This window comes from Haliaeetus albicilla, chromosome W (genome assembly GCF_947461875.1).
Source record: "Haliaeetus albicilla chromosome W, bHalAlb1.1, whole genome shotgun sequence".
Lineage (NCBI taxonomy): Eukaryota > Metazoa > Chordata > Aves > Accipitriformes > Accipitridae > Haliaeetus > Haliaeetus albicilla.
This window is the reverse complement of record NC_091515.1, coordinates 12,729,388-12,751,928: the sequence shown is the minus strand read 5'-3', so window position 1 is coordinate 12,751,928 and position 22,541 is coordinate 12,729,388. Positions and strand designations below refer to the sequence as shown.

At 42.5% G+C, this 22,541-nt stretch overlaps 1 protein-coding gene across 1 annotated transcript in view; it reads left to right on the top strand.

Annotated features, from left to right (window-relative positions):
- The window catches only part of LOC104314058 (microtubule-associated serine/threonine-protein kinase 4-like), a 93,889-nt gene that overhangs the window by 19,905 nt on the left and 51,443 nt on the right, over positions 1–22,541 (top strand). Inside the window, 2 exon segments of the mRNA XM_069775561.1 lie at positions 2,483–2,550; positions 5,911–5,996. Of these exon segments, the coding sequence (XP_069631662.1) occupies positions 2,483–2,550; positions 5,911–5,996 (154 nt within the window).

The window sequence follows — 22,541 nt, the reverse complement described above, 5'->3', positions numbered from 1 at the left end:
AGTTGGAGATTTGGGTGATTATATTATTTTGTGTATCATTTTGAAGGTTAATGTGTATGTAGATTTGTGATCAAATAATTCAGGCCATCTGATTCATATTAATGCTTTCCTGCTTTTCCACAAAAAGTTATATTTATAAGCAGTATAAATCACTGTGCAATGACTTCTTAAATCATCTGGTTTTGGTTTTAAATTGGTGCCTCTATATAAAAGTACATTTCCTATGCAAAAATAAAAGAATGTCACTATGGGTTTATGCTCTTGAATTAATCATTTATGAAGGGAATTATTTGGAAACACTGCATTCACTGGTATGAAAAAATATTACATGAAGATCATCCTCCTGAGAGAGCTTTTAAATTCCTTGTATGCAAAAATGGAAAATATTTAAATAGCAGAAGAACCAAATCTTTCAAAACAAACAAAACCCACCTCAGTAACTCCACTTATCCTGAAACATGGAATCGTATTTCCAAATAAGCTGTTAAATTCTGTCTGCAATGTCCATAAATGTTCATGCAAGGGATTTGACTTCCTCTGCAGAGAAAAGCAACCTACTTCTTTAGACCCTTCTCTACTTAGCTCCTTTGTTTGCTGCCATAACTGTAGTATCCTTTCTTTGAGTGAAATGGTGCATACATTACTTAGAGATAACGCCAGATAAATTTATACTGTACTGAAAGCAATACCACAACAGATTCATCACTTATCAGAGACTGGTGGCTGCATTTCTAAAGAGTTCCCCAGGGAGAAATTTTTCCCCATGGTTTTTAAATTACCATCTTTACCTTTTTGAATCATGAGTCTTCAGAAATGGTTTAAATTAATGAAGGAAAAAGGTAAGATGTTTAACAGTATTTAGATGAGTTTTAAAAATCTCTTCAAGCATTGCAAAATGGTTCCATAGCTCCGTGTTCTAAAAGCTGACTCTTGCTTGGTTCCATTCCATTACTGCCTACTGTTTGCAAATACTATGTATTTCTCAGATAATGGTTATTTTGCAAAAGTTCTGTTTAAAAATGGCTCATTTTAATTTGCTATTTATGAAAATAATTTCAGTTGAGAAGGCTGTCAAAGTATATTATTCTAGCTTTCTTGGTTCTCACCCATACAATAAAGGTTTCATCAACACTTCTATTATGAAAACCCCACATTCACAAAACTGTGACTTTTGCCAGAGAAATCCACTCCAGTTTGGAATTTGGCCTGTATCATTTTAGCTTAGGCTCTCTTTTTTTTTAAGATTTGTTTATTCTCATTGGAGACTTTTTTCACTGTTATTGACTTAATATTCAGAATTTTTTAAAATGTTTTTAGCTTCTGTAACACTTTAAAGATATGTTTGTTTTTTTGAAGTGACATTTTCATTACTTCTGATTCTTACATTTTACAAATGTTGTGTTTTGTATAGTGATTACATATGAGAGTTACTCTTTAAATCTTTAGCTGTTCCAACAGGAAATTATCTGTGTGATTAATTTGCTCTTAATGATTACAGCATTGTGCAGAATTTCACTTGTAATAGTCACTTATTACTATATAGAAAAATCCAGTTTAGATATTCTATGTGAATATTCAATTATTTTTCATATTCATAAATTCAGTTAACAGTACTGACGATAAAAATGCACCTCACAAAATTCAGGCGGTCTTATCTCTGATCCCCAGCACATAATTATGATAAAATGTGCATCTTCGGCTATGCAGAGTATGTAATTAACTATGTATATGATTAAAGTAACACTAAACTTCCCAGAGTCTTTTAGCTACTAGCTGTCCCATTTAGCTTTTATTACCCAGAGGAATTCTTAGTTACTGGGCCCCTGGAGAACAGGATAGGCTTAGGAGCTCTGCAGCATAGGTTGACCCTGCCAGGGGCAACCAGGTCAAGTTGTAGACCCCCAAAATCTTAGCGATTCCCAGAGAAGTTGTCTGTATTAGTGACTCCATAAATGATAAGCTTCTAGGAAGGAAATGGCTTTTAGCTGATTCTGTTAGGCGTATCAGCATGTCTGTGTATAAGATACAAACAATTTGGAGTCCATATCTGTCTAAACTAAAAGCTTTTTGCTCTAACTGTGAAGGAGCCCAACAAGGATGCAGCCTACTATTAACCCCTCAGGGCCTAAGATCTTCAGGAGTCTTAGAAAATTAGTTCTGCCTTTCCCTTAATGCTCAGATGACACATGGATCTCGGAATTCCCACCTCTCGGCAGTCATAACAATATTGCTCTTCATTGCTTCATGGCTGTTTGAATTCAGTGGAAAATTGCATAGACATTGAATAGCAGGTCTTTGTTTTCTAGATGGCATTTTTTTATATATGCTTGGAGATGCCTTAAAAGTTATTAGACAAGTACTACAGATGGGACAGCATGTTTATTAACTATTCCAGAAAAGTGTCACCTCTCAAGTTTTCTGTATTTCATTTAGTTCTGTACTTACTATAGTTTAAAATTAAATTTCTAATCTTTGTTTCCAGAAATAGCTCAGCTAGCTAACTGTGACAGTGGGACAGCAGAAACTCTGGAAATGGATGAATCAATAAGTGTAAGTTTTCCTGTTATGTTGCTGCTTTTGCTGAATCTGAGCAAGGAAAACCAAATGTGTTTGGTGTCCTCCATCCATCCTCGTCCGTCCATCCCTCTCCCCCACCTTGTATTTTCTCCCAATATGTGTAAATGGATTGAATAGAACAGTGGTTAATCCTCGGATTAACACCATGGTGCTCAGCAGACAGAAGGCTTGCAAAAAATATTAGAACAAAACTTTCTTATCTATTTTCCTAGATGTTGCACTATCTTTAGCTTCCATGAAGTTACAGTGTTCACCATGTAGAGGATGTTTTACCACAAAGTCCACCACTGCTTCCTTTATTTCTGTTTAATTAATGTATTTATTTTCCTTTTAGAAGGACATTTAAACCCTTTCATAAAAAATAAAGTATTTTAAACAGATTTTAAGACAGTCCATTTACAGAGGCAGCTAATGATCAAATTAAGAGTCTGAACAGATCCAGTGAAGAGATGAGGAAGAAATGAGCAAGTCAGCAAATAGCCTGGATTCAGAAAGTTAGTTTGCAATCTGGAAGATTGTGCATTATTCTTCTTAATCTGTGTTTGAAAATATTTGACTACAGTAATGGGTATCATAACGTCACGACCCGGGCTGGACAGACCAGGGAGTCATGTTGAATTTGGAATTCCCTTGGACTAAATTAAGGTGAAGCAACACCAAATGATCAAGTAAACATTTTATTCATGGCAGAAGGAAACTGAACTTGGGAGGCATAACAGTAGGTGGTGGGGTTTCTCACAACAGGAATTGGCATGAAACTACCTCAGTAAATCATGTAACCCGTGGTAACAATATACATCAATTCAGGGAAGAAGGAGATCCCTCTTGTTGAGTCACGAGGTTCAGAGTGGACCCCCCTTGCTTTCTAGACTCCTTCTCAGAGAAGAGCCTAGGGGTGTCTAGATCCACTCCTAGTCCCAGACTTGGTCAACAGTTTTGTGTTTTAAAGGGATGAGGTGTAGGGATTATGAAAAAGGAGAGAGAGGGAGAGAGAGACAGAGGAAAAGAGAAAGATTTCACCAGTCCTGGGTCCAACGTTGCTCCAGTCAGTCTAAAGGTCCGGTTCTGGTGGGCATGCATGCATGGAGCTTCAGTTTGTGTCCTTTTATCATCCTTGCTCCTCTTCCAGGTGGGCACTTGAACTTATTAGGCTAATTAAGTGTCATGCAAGGTTTGTACTTTCATAACCTTTGGGAATTGGGTCAGTGGGCTTGGGGGTCGCTTGGGGAGTAACTTCTACTTCCCTGCAGACATGACCATTATTTAATCTTTGGCAATACATGGTGAGCTGCCCGGCTCAGCATATCAGAACAGCATTATCAGAACACGGAGCTGTGCATCCTCTGGCATGCCCTCCCTGTCCTGTTGCTGATGTCCTGTGCTGATCTGTGCTGATTGGCTTCTTTTCACCTGTGGTTCCTTGCTATGCAGGGTTCGTTGTTATGTTTGAGACATTAACTCTTTCAGTCTCTCACACATGCAGTAATATTTTGTCAGATGCTTGTTTAGGTTGGCAAAAGAAAAATGAGTTGAAGGAATTGATTGGGCTGAATATTGTAGGCTTAAATGCTCTTAATTCAAATTTTTATTTTTAAAAGTTGGTTCTTATACCTTGGATTTCAGTCAGCAGAGGAAATGCAGTTCTAACAATTTCGTGTCAATTTTCAGTGCAAGTAGATAGAAAAAGCAAGTGCAATTTTGGGGGATGCATAGATAATTCAGTGATGCTTTACAGGCATTTACAAATGTTAGTAGAGTTTAAAATACAGGCATGGAGTATCTGTTAAACTAGTTCTGATATGCTACAAACAAAGACATCATCCTCTGGTAAATGTCATATTATCTTGAGATAATTTCTGATTTTCTGGGAAAATGCCACCTATAAAGGCTTCCAGATTTGTGACATGAAGGGTGTTTCTTACTCTGCTGCTTTTGTTCATCTGCATTTAAAATACCGTTTTAGACCTGAGTGTTATTTAGTGAAAGGATACTGACAAATTGGAGAAAAGTCAGAAAGAATAACTAGAAGGCTTAAGGGAAGTGCTGAAGTGCTCAGGAGAATCTAAGATGCAAACTGGCTTAGCAGTAGCTTAAGAAATTGTAATTGTAAAGTTATTTGTGTTGTGCAAATGTTGAAGAAATAAAGAAAGGATAATGTGCTGTAATAAAGGGACATAACTGGGGGAGGTGAAATGAAATCAGTAAATATAGGATGAATATTTGGAAACATTTTCTCAAAAGTGTAGTTGTGGAATAAATACACATGGGAACTGGCAGGAAGCATAACTTAAAAGTAAAGCAAAGGACCATTCAAAATCATCATAAATATGCAATTAGGAAGAATCCTGTACTGGCAGGCAAGTGGGCTAAGCAATTTAATAAATCTCTCTCTGCTCCTGTGTAATTCATTCTATTGACATATTCAATAATCTTGCACTGAATTATTTCTTTAGCAAGCATTTCATTGAAAATGTTCCAACCAGGTCTACTTTCAACCTTAACTATTACCAAACTGCCTAGAAAGGGATCACAGAACTTTTTGGAGATTTGGAAAACATCTTGTAAAGGATCTTGTGGGTTTGGAATACTGAATTTGGAAGTCCTGTCCCCTCGTCAATCATCCCCCCCCCTCCCCGCCCCCCAATTCTAATTCACACTTAGATCTTCAAGATTAATTAAAAATTAAAGCTAGAAAAATGTTATACAGTACTCAGGACAACTCCATTTTGAAAATATTCTGGCATACAAGTAGGTGAAAGTGACCTCTGTAATGGCAGAATTATTGTATTTTTATCTTCCATATTTTTCTCTTTCATTTTGTGTCTCTTTTCACAGTCCATTCTAAATTATATCACAGTCTATCCTAACATTAGTTAGAAATGTACAAAATTTTATTTGAATGAACGAGAACTCATCTACTTTTTTTTACTACCAGGCTGTACTGCCAGAGTCAGATTTACTAAAATGGGAAAGCAATGGCCAATGAGTGCCTGGTGGGATTCACAGAAGTGCGTAACTCTAGATAGGAATTGCCAGTAACTCCTTTACCAGAAGCCTTTGTGCCTGTCTGCTGTAACCCTGGCATGTAGATAAGTGGACAGATAGCTATGGTGTAACAGATGATACCTTTTGATGAAAAAGCAGCTTTGCTTCAGGAACCCCTTTGGTTCCTCACTGTGCTAGCTGTGTGGCTAACTGGCCAGAGTTTTTAGCTGGTTCATCAGGGTGTGACAGCCTGGTGATAGGTGTTTTTTTTGTTTTGTTTTTTATTTTTCCCTGATTTTGAAAAAAAGTACTGTATTAATTTGTTCTTTCTCGTCTTTTACTTTGAAGAGCTCCAATACCTCACTGAAGCTGCGGAGGAAACCTCAGGAAAGTGATTTTGAAACAATTAAACTGATTAGTAATGGAGCTTATGGGTGAGTAATCCATGAGTGCAACAGCTCTTTTGCATTTTATTTTTGCGTAACTTCCCATTATTTCTTATTGCAGGGATGTTTATGTGAGGGAGTTTGTTTGCATTGCTGCTTTTTTAATTCTGCTTTCCTGTTTTGTTGCTAAGACTTGAAGTTCACAAGAAAAACTTTTTGGAAAACCTGCTAGCCAATAATGAATTACTGTGTACTGCATTAAATTAAAATACTAAATATTACATCACAAAGATTTTTTGGAAGGTAGGTATCATGTACTACCAAAGATGAAATCTGAATAAATCAAAAGGCAGATTTAAAGCCACTTTTATAATACTGGAAGCAGCCTATGTTTATGGAAATGTGAAACAGAATAAAACTGCATCTGTGGGGAGACAGATTTTTAAAAATGAGTGCTTACATGACCTAAAAATATTGGTGAAGTGGAAACAAATTTCCTTAAGTAGGGCTGCACTGTTTTGTTGCTTCTCCGTGGACACTCTTCTATCCTCAACCCAGTTATCTTTTAAGGAATTGCTGTTACTTGGCTAGTTTCCGAGTACTTGGAAAGTGCACAACTTACTGCCCAGTGGTATGTGAGTGTCGTGGTTTAAGCCCAGCCAGCAACAAAGCGCCACGAGGCTGCTTGCTCACTCCTCCCCCTGGCCCCGGTGGGATGGGGAGGAGAAAATATAAATGCGCGTGGGTTGAGACAAGGACAGGGAGAGATCGCTCACCAATTATGGTCATGGGCAAACAACAGATTCTACTTGGGGAAAAAACAAAATCAATTTAATTTACTACCAATCAAATCAAAACAAGGATAATGAGAAGTAAAACCAAATCTTAAAACACCTTCCCCCCACCCCTCCCTCCTTCCTGGGCTCAACTCCACTCCTGATTTTCTCTACCTCCTCCCCTGAGTGGCACAGGGGGATGGGGAATGGGGGTTGCAGTCAGTTCATCACACATTGTCTCTGCTGCTCCTTCCTCCTCAGGGGAAGGACTCCTCACACTCTTCCCCTGCTCCAGCGTGGGGTCCCTCCCACAGGAGACAATCCTCCATTAACTTCTCCAATGTGAGTCCTTCCCATGGGCTGCAGTTCTTCATGAACTGCTCCAGCATGAGTTCTTTCCATGGGCTGCAGTCCTTCAGGCACACGCTGCTCCAACGTGGGCTTCCCATGGAGTCACGGCCTTCTTTGGGGGCATTTACCTGCTCCAGCGTTGGGTCCTCCACAGGCTGCAGGTGGGCATCTGCTCCACCGTTCACCTCCACGGGCTGCAGGGGCACAGCCTCCCATCTTACCACAGGCTGCAGGGGAATCACCTCCTCTGGCACACCTCCTCCGGCACACCTCCTCCCCCTCCTTCTTCACTGACCTTGGTGTCTGCATAGGTGTTTCTCTCACATTCCACTCCCCTCTCCGCTGCAAGTTTCCCTTTCTTAAATATGTTATCCCAGAGGTGCTACCACCGTCGCTGATTGGGCCGGCCTTGGTCAGAGGCAGGTCTGACTTGGAGCCGGGGAAGCTTCTAGCAGCTTCTCACAGGAGCCACCCCTGTAGCCCCCTCCCCCGCTACCAAAACCCCACCACACAAACCCAAAACAGCGAGTCATCTGGAGATATCCTGGAAGACCAAGAGAAAATTATGGTAGCCTAGGCCTTAAGTGAACAATAAATGTTTTCTGGAAGTACTGAGCAGGGATTGTGTCTTCCAGCAGACAGAAATCTGTCTTCAGTCTCCTTTTCTGATCATATACTCTCTATTAGACCCTTGATTGGTCCTTATCTGCACTGAAATGTATCAAGACAGGAACTGTTGATCTAACCTGCAGGACCAGGAGAGATGTATTGGTTCAAAAAAGAGGGGTTTCCATTTTGAGGTGAGGAGCCAATCACCAAATGAGGCTGTGTCACAGCACAGCAGTGAAGGAGAGGGATATGCTCCTCTCTAGCACAGACCCCATTAGACTGACTCAACTCTGCACTACCTCTGCTTGAGGTAGGAAGCAGCGGGAACCTGATAGTACTGAGCACCCTTTGAAGAGACCCTGGACATGGAAGAGAAAGCACCTGCAATCTACCCACTGGAGTTTTGCATGCCATTTTAATGGCCTGAGGATGATGGGCACAGTAATGCCTCTCTCTGATCAGGTTTAAAGATAACCCTGAGCTCTTGATGGAACAGGAGGCATTTAGTATTGCCTAGTATTGTTGGTCATGATAGCTCATGTAGAGGCTATTACTGGTGTCCAGACCTGCTTACATAGCTCAGCAAAAAGCCTGAAGGAAATAGCATAATTTGCATTAAAGTTATGTAAATATCCAAATACAAATTCTCACTGTTCAACCTCTCCACAATTCATTTTCTCAAAATTTCTCTCTAAGCAAACTCATTACTTACTGTATACCAGTTTCTCCCAATTACCCCAGGACATGAAAAGCCTTTCCTCCAGCAGTTAGCAGTAGCTGCTGCTCCCCTCCCTGGCTGCATCCCTTTCTCCTTCCCTTGGTGGATGCTTAGTCCCCTCCCTTCCCCCTTTCATCTCCTACCCAGTTTCCTCTGTCTTACTGGAGGAGGATAAGAACTGCGTGGGGTGGGTCCCTGTTGGAGAAAAGGGTGTATAAGTCACTGGACTAGTTGCAGTTTTAGGATGCTGGGAGATGGGGAAAGGAGGGAGCGGCAGCAGAAGGGCATGCTGCAACCAGCAGTGTGAAGCTGGCCACCAGAAGTCAGAGGTTTGGTAGGCCTGTGGCTCTTGCTACATAGCTGTTACAGTTAGATGGAGCCTTGATGAGCCATTAAGAAATATAGACTGGAGACAACAATCCATTTGAAAGAAGAGACAAGTAAGGATCTAAAAAGCTGGAAAAGAAAGGATGAAAAACCAAGGCTTTCTATGGCATGTATGATGTAGGCATGTAGGATTTTTTTCTCAAAACTTACGATCAAGTTTAAAGGGGAACACATCACAATTAACTAAATACTTTTTAACCCATCTACAAAATAGAGTACAATTAAGCAATAATACCTGTTCCATCTGTGAATAAAAAGCAGTAAACTGCCCCATAGGCATTTATTGCAGCTTATTACAAGTATAAGCAGCTGAAATAAAAGTTATCGTTGTTATGCTACAAGGTTTTTTTTTTTCCTCTTCCATGTTTATATCTAGGCCATTATTTTTTTGAAATTACCTAAGCATGTGAATTCTGCCTATGCTTCATTGATTTATTCTCAAAAATACATCAGTGGGCATATTTTGTGCTCTGACTTATTAAAGATTCAGTATGCTATTGTAATATCTTATTTATTTCGAGGATATAATGGAGGGTTTCATTATGAACCAATTTAAAAAAAACCCATACATTCTGATGTCTTTGATTTTGCTGTGGTGTTTTTGCCTTCATTAGTGAAATGGAAAGCTTTGCTTGACAGGGTAATTGCTGGTCTTGGCATGCTGTAGCAGAGAGTTGTCAGATGATACATTAAACTTGATGAGTTTAAATATAAACCATTGGTTTTGTGAAGGTTTGAGTAAATATCTTAGCAGTTCTCTGCTTTTAATTGGTTGAGTAAACTCATTTGTAGTGCAATTAATTGACTATATAGTAGATGAGGCGTAGCAGGCTTTTGGGAATGGCTAGGAATATGCAATAAGTTAAACAAGCTGTGAATCAGTAAACATGGAGGATGATGGCCAAGTCATTAATGGTTTCACAAGCTGTCTATCTGTCTTCTTTCAGCCAGCCAAAACTTTTCATACTTCCCAAATGTTAAACTTTTACTGGAATCACAGTAACATTTTTTCCATATTCCAGCTTCCAAGAGGTAGCAGGTAGCAGTAGTCCATCTCTTCAAGTTGGCATCAGCCTGCTTTCCTGAACCAGCCCAACAAAATAAAGATTACATTTGTTTTCAGGAAAGCAAGTGATGTTAGTTCAGTTGCTCTTCACTAATCTATAACTGTATCTGCTTAAAGCAAATACATAATACCACTTTTGCATCTGCCTGGAATGCTTTTACTTCTACAAAGATGGTAATGTCAATGTGTATGTGACATACTGGCTAATTGTGTCATTTGATAAATTTAATAACTCTCAGAGGCAGCATTGCCTTGAGCACATGTTCTCCCTAACCTGTGAGTACTCATTCCTGTCCCTTCTCCACCTGGTTGACAGTACTTGCTCGTGTGTAGTTGCATTGGGAATGGGACTAAGAAAGTTACCCAGCTGCAGAATAACACCCTGTCAATCAGGTTAATTTTTCATCAGCCTGGAAACCACCAGTTCAGAAGTGGAAGGGGATGGGAGAGTGCAGCTTCATAGGTTCACTTAAGTAGCACCACTTCTGGTCAAATAAACCGCATTCCTTCTTTTCTGTTTACCCCTGTGGAGGACTGGTCTATACAGAGTAAGAGACTTTGATTCCTAGAAGCCCATGGCTTTAAAGAGTGGCTTTAAAAGTAGAGTCTGGCAGTTTCTGTGCTAGGGATCATATATTCATCATTCATTGTGGACTTACTCAATATGGTGAACTTTGAACTCATGGACTTTATTGCCCTTGAGTGAGCCTCCCTTTCCAGTACAGCGCAGGCCAAGTGCCTTATCTTTTTTCTGTAGCTAATATATGTGTAAGGATCTAATATTTGCAGCTAATGCAATCCTCTCAGTGGTAGAGAAAGGTTGTTACCGTGTTGAAGGTCTCAAATTCTGTCCTTCCTGAACGTACAGCATGCTACAAACTGGTGAGGAACTCAATTTCTCAAGTGTTTCTTTTGCAAATAAATACAGAACAGTTCTTACTGAGTTTCCCATAGGAAATCTGGACAGTGGATTCATCATTTTGCACCTCTGTTTACTAGCTGCCATAAAGACAGAAGTTGCTACTGTTAGATATGGAGAGGTGGTTTTACTCACCAAAATCTGTGACTTATTGAAACAACTAGGACTAGTATCAGTTGTGAGGGAAGAATCATGGTCATCATGTTCTCTTCTTCAGATAGCCAGCATCTCTGCTGCTGCTAAGCAGACTAGGATAAGTCTGAAATGTTGCTGAGAGGAGGCTGTGTGCGTTGTCCCGGGGCTCAGAAGACCCACACTGCACCAGATGCTCGTGTTAGGAGTGCTGCAGTGCTTTAGGCAGCATTTTCCCCTGCCCACAAATAAATCTGATCTAGTCATGGGCATCATCTAGCGAGGAGATGGTGCAGTGTTGCTTGTAAATTCTGATCTTAAATAACTATCTGTAAACTATACTGTATTGCCATAACATGAATTACAGCTTCATAAATGGCTCCCCGACACTGGAAACAACATCAGACATAATTCGAGGGTAGTACAGATTATAGCAGTCTCTTCTCAGGAAATTGCTTGTGAAAATGAAACATGGTTCCTGGTTAGCAGCTGTAACTTTTAAACAGCAAGTACAGTACCTGTGTTTCCACAAGGAGTTCAAGGTCCTTTGACAAATTAGAGAATTGGGTCAAAGCAAGCAACACAGCTAGATTAGCCTGAATGTAGACTAGACTGTAAAATGGCTCTAAAACATGAAGCTACCGAAGAGCTTGTCATAGTTTAGGCCCAGCCGGCAACTAAGCACCACGCAGCACTCGCTCACTCCTCCCCTCCCGGTGGGATGGGGAGGAGGATCGGAAGAAAAAGGTAAAAACCCATGGGTTGAGATAAGGACACTTTAGTAGGATAACACAAAGAGAGAAGAAATAATAATAATAAAAACAATAAAAGAATATACAAAGCAAGTGATGCACAATGCAATTGCTCACCATCCGGAACCCGATGCCCAGCCTGTTCCCGAGACATGACCCTTCCTCCCCCCAGCCAGCTCCCCCAGTTTATATACTGAGCGTGATTTCATATGGTATCGAATATCCCCTTGGCTAGTTCGGGTCAGCTATCCTGACTGTGTCCCCTCCCAGCTTCTTGTGAAAATTACCTCTATCCTACCCAAACCCAGGACATTATCCAGCCCTTATTCTATAAAATCACATCATGCCCAGATCCTACACTTTCCAATTAATCACCACCACTTTTCCTGTCTTTGAGATATATATATACACACACACACAGAGATATCATTCCCTTAGTCTATGGGCCATCCCTCTAATGTGTCCATTGAGTTAATTTAATCCATGACTTTGTGGTTCCATCTGTCATAACAGTCATTTAGGGCAGGAGAGATAGTGCGGTGCTGGATTGTTGCATGCTGCATCTGGAGCTCGCGGCTGGTGTACTTGGCGCGGCCAATGCCCACAGTCTGCGGGTTGAAAATGTCGAACTTGAGAAAGTTGCTGGGCACCAGTTGCTGAAGCCAGTTCAAGTTCCATGACCGCTACACTTCGCTCGGTTTCATCAAAGTCCATCCTTCAGTGATTTGGGTGATTCTTACTGCATATACCATTGATATTGGTATATAAACACCATAGAAGTAATGACATACAGTGGCAGGGTTATAGAGCAATTAACATCATACAATTTAATTCACTGGCTATTCTCAACCAAAATCAAATTGCCTTGAGGCACACATCAAACATCCCCATCTTTTCGCATCACCCACCAAGTGCACCCAGGCCCTTGAGCAAAAACAATCCCACGGATGGGTTTACCTTTGCCTGAGGCAGGAGTAACCCACACTGTCTTCCTTAACATATACTTCATGTGCACTACAGGGACTTTATCCCCTTCTACAGTAAGTAAAAGTTTTGATTGGGCAGGGCCAGCTCAATTGGTAGATCCCCTACTGTTAACTATCCAGGTGGCTTTTGCTAAATGTGTATCCCAATGTTTGAAGGTTCCACCCCCCATTGCTCTCAATGTAGTCTTTAACAGTCCATTGTATTGTTTGATTTTCCCAGAGGCTGGTGCATGATAGGGGATATGATACACCCACTCAATGCCATGCTCTTTGGCCCAGGTGTCTATGAGGTTGTTTCGGAAATGAGTCCTGTTGTCTGACTCAATTCTTTCTGGGGTGCTGTGTTGCAACAAGACCTACTTTTCAAGGCCCAGGAGAGTGTTCCAGGCAGTGGCATGGGGCACAGAATATGTTTCCAGCCATCTGGTGGTTGCTTCCACCATTTTCAGCACATAGCACTTGCCTTGGCGAGTTTGTGGGAGTGTGATATAGTCAATCTGCCAGGCTTCCCCAAATTTATATTTCAGCCATCACCCTCCATACCACAGGGGCTTTAACCGCTTGGCTTGCTTAATTTCAGCACATGCTTCACATTCATGGATAACCTGCGCGACAATGTCCGTGGTCAAGTCCACCCCTCGATCTCGAGCCCATCTATATGTTGCATCTCTTCCCTGATGGCCTGATGTGTCATGGGCCCATCGAGCCATAAATAGCTCACCCTTATGTTGCCAGTCCAGGTCCACCTGGGCCACTTCAATCTTGGCAGCCTGATCCACCTGCTGGTTGTTTTGATGTTCTTCAGTGGCCCGACTCTTGGGTACATGAGCATCTACGTGATGTACTTCTACAACCAGGTTCTCTAGCCGGGACGCAATATCTTGCCACAGTGTGGCAGCCCAGATGGGTTGACCTCTGTGCTGCCAGTTGCTCTGCTTCCATTGCTGTAACCACCCCCACAGGGCATTTGCCACCATCCATGAGTCAGTACATAGATAGAGCACTGGCCACTTTTCTCTTTCAGCAATATCTAATGCTAGCTGGATGGCTTTCACCTCTGCAAACTGACTCGATTCACCTTCTCCTTCAGCAGTTTCTGCAACTTGTCGTGTAGGACTTCATGCAGCAGCCTTCCACCTCCCATGTTTTCCCACAATTTCGACAGGACCCATCAGTGAACAGGGCATATTGCCTCTCATTTTCTGGCAGTTTATTATACAGCGGGGCTTCTTTGGCCCGTGTCACCTCCTCCTCTGGCGACATTCCAAAATCTTTGCCTTCTGGCCAATCCGTGATCACTTCCACAATTCCTGGGCGACTGGGGTTTCCTATGCGAGCCCGTTGTGTGATCAGTGCGACTCATTTAGCCACGTGGCATCAGTTGCATGATGTGTAGAGAAGACCCTCCCTTTGAACATCCAGCCCAGCACTGGCAGTCGGGGTGCTAAGAGGAGCTGTGTTTCAGTACCAACCACTTCTGAGGCAGCTCAAACTCCTTCATATGCTGCCAATATCTCTTTTTCAGTTGGAGTATAGTGAGCCTCAGATCATCGATATCCTCGACACCAAAACCCCAGGGGTCGGCCTCGGGTCTCCCCAGGTGCTTTCTGCCAGAGGCTCCAGGTAGGGCCATTCTCCCTGGCTGCAGTATAGAGCACATTTTTAACATCTTGTCCTGCCCGGACTGGTCCAAGGGCTACGGCATGAACAATCTCCCGTTTAATTTGTTCAAAGGCTTGTTGTTGTTCAGGGCCCCATTTAAAATCATTCTTCTTCCGCGTCACTTGATAGAGAAGGCTTACAATCAAACTGTAATTTGGAATATGCATTCTCCAAAACCCCACGACACCTAAGAAGGCCTGTGTTTCCTTTTTATTAGTCGGGGCAGACATAGCTGCTATTTTGTTGATCACGTCCATGGGGATCTGACGACGTCCATCTTGCCATTTTATTCCTAAAACCTAGATCTCCTGTGCAGGTCCCTTGACCTTTCTTTTAAGGCAAAACCGGCTTTCAGAAGGATTTGGATTATTTTCTTCCCTTTCTCAAAGACTTCTTCTACCGTGTTGCCCCATACGATGATGTCATCAATGTATTGCAGGTGTTCCGGAGCTTCACCTTTTTCCAGTGCAGTCTGGATTAGTCCATGGCAAATGGTGGGGCTGTGTTTCCACCCCTGGGGCAATCGATTCCAGGTGTACTGGACACCCCTCCAAGTAAAGGCAAATTCTGGACGACACTCTGCTGCCAAAGGGATTGAGAAAAATGCATTAGCAATGTCAATTGTGGCATACCACTTGGCTGCCTTTGACTCTAGTTCGTATTGAAGTTCTAGCATATCTGGAACGGCAGCACTCAGCGGTGGCATAACTTCATTCAGGCTGCAATAGTCAACTGTTAGTCTCCATTCCCCATTAGACTTCCGCACTGGCCATATGGGACTATTAAAGGGTGAGCGAGTTTTGCTGATCACTCCTTGGCTCTCCAGTTGACGAATCAACTTGTGGATGGGAATCAGAGAGTCTCGGTTGGTGCGATATTGCCACCGGTGCACCGTCGTGGTAGCAATTGGCACTTGTTGTTCTTCAACCTTCAGCAACCCCACAATCAAAGGGTCTTGAGAAAGACCAGGCAGGGTAGACAGCTGTTCAGTGCCCTCCGTCTCCAAGGCAGCTATACCAGAAGCCCATCGATACCCCTTCGGGTCCTTAAAATACCCCCTCCTGAGATAGTCTATGCCAAGGATACACGGAGCCTCTGGACCAGTCACAATGGGGTGTTTCTGCCATTCATTTCCAGTTAGGCTTACTTCAGCTTCCAATACAGTTAATTCTTGGGATCCCCCTGTCACACCAGAAATACAGATGGATTCTGTCCCTTTATAACTTGATGGCATTAGAGTGCACTGTGCACTGGTGTCTACTAAAGCCTTGTACTCCTGTGGGTCTGACATGCCAGGCCATCAAATCCACACAGTCCAATAGACCTGGTTGTCCCTTTCCTCCACCTGGCTGGAGGCAGGGCTCCTGTAATCCTGGCCATAGTATTCATTACTCACTTTTTGCAAACGTGAATCAGAAGTCCCTTCAAGAGGACATGAAGTGAGATCAGCCCTTCTACTCTGCCTGGGGAACTGCCCACTGGAAACTGTAGTGGCATTTTTCCTGGTAGAATCCCCTTTTGTGTTTGTTTTTTCCTCGCAACTCACATACTCGTGCATCTAAGGTCGAGGTAGGCTTCCATCCCACTTCCTCATGTCCTCTTCATGGTCACATAGGTAAAACCACAGGGCACCTCACGGTGTGTATATCTTCTATATTCTCTCTCTGCAGCAGAAGAACGCTCACTCCTAATAGCTGCGATAGTGGTCCGTACTGGTAGGGGGAAGAACTTATTCTCGAATCACTTTGAACTCTCAAGACAGTTTCTTGGCTGGCATGTCTCGCAGTTTCTGCACACCCAAAATACAGGCTTGTAGGGAGGAAGAGAGACTCCCTTCGTATTGTTGGAGTTGGCCAGCCACTTCATCCACTGTTTGTCCCTCGTCTTCTTTCCAGAATACTACTGCCAATGACTTGGCATATGGTGGTGGTGCACTTCGTAGAAACTTCTGCCACATGGGTCGTGCATTAGACTTCATATGTATCTCTGGGTAACTATGCGTTGTCCGGGTCAAAATAAATCATCTCTAGCATGGCTAATTCCCTCAGGTACTGGATATCTCTCTTTATGGTGGTCCACTTGCCTTGGTGACATGTAACATCTTCCTTGAAGGGGTACCTTTCCTTCACACCTGACAGAAGTCCCCTAAGAGGCTGATGGCTTGTGTCCCTTTTCCAATCGCCTTGTCAATGCCCCCTTCCTTAGACATGGATCCCAACTGCTTGGCTTCCCTACCCTCTAATTCCAAGCTACTAGCCCCATTATCTCAGTATCGGAGCAGCCACATGATAATGTGCTCACCTGGAGTATGGCTGAAATCTCTTCACATATCTCGCAGCTCTCTCAGGGATAGGGATCGGGTGATTTTCTCTGGTTCTGCCTCTTCCTCCTGTTCTTGTGATGACCCTGATTCATCTTCATCCCTCACTAAGTGTACTGATTTTTTTGTATATTTCTTCTGTATAGGGGTGATTGATACCGGCTCAGGTTGATTCTCTGGTTCAGCTGCAGTGCCTGTCACTGGGGTTGGAGTAGCCGCAGCGCCTGTTGCCGGGGTTGGGGTAGGTGCAGTGCTTGTCACAAAGGTTGGAATAGCTGCAGTACCTGTCGCTCTGTTTTCCCTCCTTTCCCCCTGAGGGTGCTGCATAATATCAAGCAGTGTTTGGTAGATACTGGCTACGGCCCAGCACAGCCCAGTAAGTTGTGCCTCTTTGGAATAGCCACAGCATTTTCCTTTCAAGTATTCTATCACTTCATCAGGGTCCTGTAGTTGTTCGGGAGTGAAGTTCCAAACTTTTGGAGGTGAGAAGTTCTCTAGATACCTGCCCATAGTCTCCCACATGCCATGCCACTCATGACTATCCAGCCTTGGGGCAGATCTCTGGGTGGTATTCTCAAAAAAATTTTTGTGTAACCCTAAACAAGATCTGAGACACATTCAGGAGACATAGCAATAAGAGCATGCTGGGTTGAACATCCCAAGGATATTCAAAATTCTCAAAGGCTGTTGTAATTAGCCTGAAGGAGAAAGGGGAGGTGAAAGAGCAGGAGAAAGTATCCCCCCCATCCTCCCTATAGATTGAGTGTGATTACTAACAAATCCCGAGAGAAGGTGCCCTAGGTATGGGCGTGACAACAGTGCCACATGCAAATACCAGCTTAACCTCATGACCAGTGATGTAATCATTTCATAAGTCGACATTACCCAGTACAGCAAAATGATAATCCTGATCCCTCTCCCAGAGGTGATAAACTTCACCGCAGGAATACATAGTGCATATAAGAATTTACATAACACCACCATGTGAACAAATGAACCAACATTGTGACCAGTGACTATCTAACTAATGTAAGAAATGTGTATAACAAATTTGTTTTAACACGCTCTGGTCAGGTTTGTCATTATATCAACCCTTCAAGCCCCATGTTGGGCACCAAAAAGGACTGTTGTTGTTTAGGCCCAGCTGGCAACTAAGTACCATGCGGTGCTTGCTCACTCCTCCCCTCCCGATGGGATGGGGAGCAGGATTGGAAGAAAAAGGTAAAAACTCGTGGGTTGAGATAAGGACACTTTAACAGGACAACACAAAGAGAGAAAAAATAATAATAATAATAACAATAATAATAAAAGAATATATGAAGCAAGTGATGCATAATACAATTGCTCACCACCTGGAACCCGATGCCCAGCCTGTTCCTGAGATGTGATCCTTCCTCCCCCCGGCCAGCTCCCCCAGTTTATATACTGAGCATGATGTCATACGGTATCAAATATCCCCTTGGCTAGTTCGGGTCAGCTATCCTGACTGTGTCCCCTCCCAGCTTCTTGTGAAAATTACCCCTATCCCACCCAAACCCAGGACAGAGCTGTAAACTAGGCCTGAAGCCTGTAAGTAATTTAGAGAAAGAACAGGATTCTTGATTGTAAGATTTGAGGGACAGGTCGCATAACAGTTAAGTTAGAGCCATTCAGGAACCCAGTTAAATGTTTTATCTTTTTTTTGGTCATCTTAACACATGTACACACTGTTTTATATTTGTGCCTAGCTAAAGGTATTTTAGAGACCTTTTTCAAGTTGAGATTTATGTTGGAAGTGGAAGAAGGTGATGTTTGGACAATGCCACAGTTTATGAATTTTTTTATCTCTCTTAAAAAGTAAACTTTGCTTGCTTTATTGTAATACAGCATCAATAAAATACACAGCACTTGTGCACCTGTTGAGATCCTGTATTGGGTTTGTGTGGTGGGGTTTTGGTAGTGGGGGAGGGGGCTACAGGGGTGGCTCCTGTGAGAAGCTGCTAGAAGCTTCTCCAGCTTCAAGTTGGACCTGCCTTTGGCCAACGCTGAGCCAAACAGCAATGGTGGTAGCGCCTCTGCGATAACATATTTAAGAAGGGAAAACGTGCAGCAGAGAGGAGAATGTGAGAGAAATACCTATGCAGACACCAAGGTCAGTGGAGGTGGAGGTTCCCCTGCAGCCCATGGTGAGATGGCAGGCTGTGCCCCTGCAGCCTATGGAGGTTAACGGTGGAGCAGATGCCCACCTGCAGCCTGTGGAGGACCCCACGCTGGAGCAGGTGAATGCCCCTAAAGAAGGCCGTGACTCCATGGGAAGCCCACGTTGGAGCAGCGTGTGCCTGAAGGACTGCAGCCCATGGAAAGAACTCATGCTGGAGCAGTTCATGAAGAACTGCAGCCCGTGGGAAGGACTCACATTGGAGAAGTTAATGGAAGATTGTCTCCTGTGGGAGGGACCCCACGCTGGAGCAGGGGAAGAGTGTGAGGAGTCCTTCCCCTGAGGAGGAAGGAGTGGCATTCCCCATCCCCCTGCGCTCCTCAGGGGGAGGAGGTAGAGAAAATCAGGAGTGGAGTTGAGCCCAGGAAGAAGGGAGGGGTGGGGGGAAGGTGTTTTAAGATTTGGTTTTATTTCTCATTATCCTACTCTGATTCGATTGGTAGTAAATTGATTTTTTTTCCCCCCAAGTTGAGTCTGTTTTGCCCGTGACCATAATTGGTGAGTGATCCCTCCCCGTCCTTGTCTCAACCCACAAGCCTTTCTTTATATTTTCTCCTGCCTATCCCACCGGGGGGGGAAGAGCAAGCAGCCTCATGGTGCTTTGTTGCTCGCTGGGCTTAAACTGCGACAGATCCATACAGTGAAATCAGAGGATGTTTCGGAAATCTCTTATTGCCATGTTATGAAAACAAAGGGGGAGGTAGGAAAGCAAATCCTTCGTTTGAAAGCATAGGAGTTTTCAACTCTGATTGTGGCTTTGCAGGCAGAGAGGGCATACTACTGTCATTGAATTGATCGACAGGGCAATCGGATGATCTGGATGTTCTTAATATATTGCTTTTGTGTTAAATGAATCCTCAAATTTACGATTGTCTTTATAATATACTGAAAATTGTGAGCTGCATTTAATGATCATGGCCAAGAAACTGCAAGTGAGGTATTGTGCTCTCTCTTAAAAGCATGTATAAAACAAAGATAAACTTCTACCTAATGCTCCAGCTATAACATTCTGTAAAGTAATGAAGAGAGAGAGATGTGGGAATGTAGGCCTGGGGCAGGGAAAGAAAAGGTGCGAGTTCAATGCCAGGATTAGGAGAATGCAGCAAGATGACAGCTTCAAGGCAAATCAGGGTTCAAAATTACCCAAGACAAAGTTGTTATGTGCCAGAACTCACTGTGATTGTTCCCATTGTTTTACTTCAAAATTTAGCATCTTCAGTGTCTCGGCAGATGTGTGCTTTACTCCAGGCTTTCCATTTAGATTAAGTTGAAGCCCCACTTCTGTGCAGAAACATGGAAGATTTCCTGTTTCTCTCTTTCTTTTTTTTTTTTTAATGTCCAGGCAATTTGTATATCTTTATTTAACTGTTTCCCTTTGGGAAGATTTCATTTTCTATGTATCAGTTTAGTGACATTTCAGCAAATTCTAATATGATCTTTCAAACTGTGGGAGCTGAGAACACAGGTGTTGCAGGCAGTCCTGGGTGCAGTTGTTGCAATGTGCTTAGTTTAGTGTACTGATAGGCTGGGGAAATGGCATCACTGCTGCGAACTGGGAGCATCCTGGAGGACGAAAGGAGGTCTTCTGCAGGAATAACGTGCTGCTGTCTAGGGCATAGTTTTCTTTCTAAAGCATAAATGCTGTTTGCTCAGGTCCTGTGATATACAGCAGAGGATGTGAATAAGTAATGATAGACATTTTTATACATTGAAGATCATTTAAAATCACTTTATATAGTACAAACAGTGTATGCATCTATAAACATGAGAGAGTTGTATTGCAGTTTTCTTGTGAGTCTGGTACACTTGAACTAAAAAATTTTTTCTGAGGAATTGTGGATAACTGAATCTTAGTGGAAATTTATACAATTGCCTGCCTGTGACTATAAGACTGGAGAATACAACTTAAAGAGCTGGGGAACCATAACCAGCATGTCCCACATATTTGCTGGATTGGACAGTTCTTAGAACTTACTAGTTCTTCATCTTTTAATAAGGTAGTAATGACCTTAGAGATCCACATGATCTGCAAATGGGATTTATTAAGATGCTGTAATAATATGCTCTGGTTAATATCTGCCTTTCAAGAGTTCATCTTGACATGCTCTCCAAATTAAAGCTCTGAGAAAGATCTGCATACCGAGTCCTCAGCCAGTCCTCAGTTCATTCTTTTTTTTTTTTTTTTTTTTTTTTTTTTAAGGATTGAAGCTTCAGGCACCTGAAGGGCTCACTTTTCTACATGCCAGGAGTGTACAAGGGGACTGAAATAGGGAAAAGACAAGATGAGATTAAGAAGCTAAGACTGACTGACAGGAGATAGCAACAAAACAGAGGGGAAAACCAGAATGTAAAGGAAAGCAAAGCAAAGGAAAAGAGTTGTAAGGAAGGGGTGGAGAGAGAAATGAGTATGAGGGGAGCAGAAGGAAGAGGTGCAGGACAAAAGTCATGAAACCAGCAGGGAGGAGTAATGGAGCTGAATAACTTGGTCTTTATTCCAGCTTGGGAGGGGGCACGAGGGAGTGAGACTTAGTAGGAGGCACTAAGGGTGGGGTTTGTCTTGGGTTTTGCCCAAGGTGGTTTTCCCCTACTTTCATAATGGTGTAATTTCTCTTACCTGCCCTATGCTCATACAAGCAAAGGATTAATGAAAGCTTTTGGAATCAGTAAGGGAAACTTTCTTGTCTAGAACAAGTTTTCCTCCACAAAGGAAAGCAGAAACAATGTTAATGTTTTTAGTGTCTAACGTTGGTAGCTGTATGAAGATCTTCATAAAAATAGTAAGGCAAGAATTGCTTTTTGTGTTTAAATAATTGTATGCTGATAATAGGACCTCATAGGGGCAACAAATGGAATTTAAAAACTATGTAATTGAGTCCCTTTTTTTTCCCCCCCTCTATTTTCTCCTTTTTGTCCTTTCTTTCCATAAACACTTACTACTGTGGTAATTATATACTGGAAATGCTATAAGCATTAAATGCTACAAAGTAGATTTCAAGCAAGGCAAACGTTTTCAGGATTTGCCACAAGGGATTTTGAGAAATGCAGCAGTAATGTCCTGTGTCAGTGTTTCATGGCAGGTATTCCTTCTCCTGAGCCTTGAAAGTAAGAAGGCTTGTCCACATGAGGTTTTGTTTCACTTTGCTTCCTCCACTGCTTTGACCTTATCTAACCAAGCTTATAGGAAACTTTGTACCCAGTACACCAGTGGAAATTCTGCATGTCAAGATACATCTTAATTCCATGTTACCATGCAGTGATCTTTGTTTTGGATTACCTACTGGTGACCTACACTTGATATGGATCAGTGCTGATGTCAGGGACTGCACAAATACAGAAGATTTTGTACCTAGCAATGAGGGAACCAACCCATTGAGCAACTTCTGAACAACCTTCGTGAGAAACCTGTGACGTTTTAAAATCCCCTGGACCAGAGTCTGAGTTATAATTATCCGACAGCACACTTACAGAATAAGCATTTGTCAGAATGATTTATAACACTGTGCCATAGCTGGGTTTTATATATAATCCTATGCTGATGGAAACACCCAAAATCTGTCTGAGCTGAGAGAGTTGTTGGAGGGGACATTTGCTATATCTGTTTGTTTTGGTTTTTGGAGGGTGTGTGTGTTGTTTTTCTAATTTGTGTACTAATTTGTGTTGACTGAGACTCATTCTGGTTATGAAGCAAAATGAGGTCTGTAGCCATTCTCTAATATGA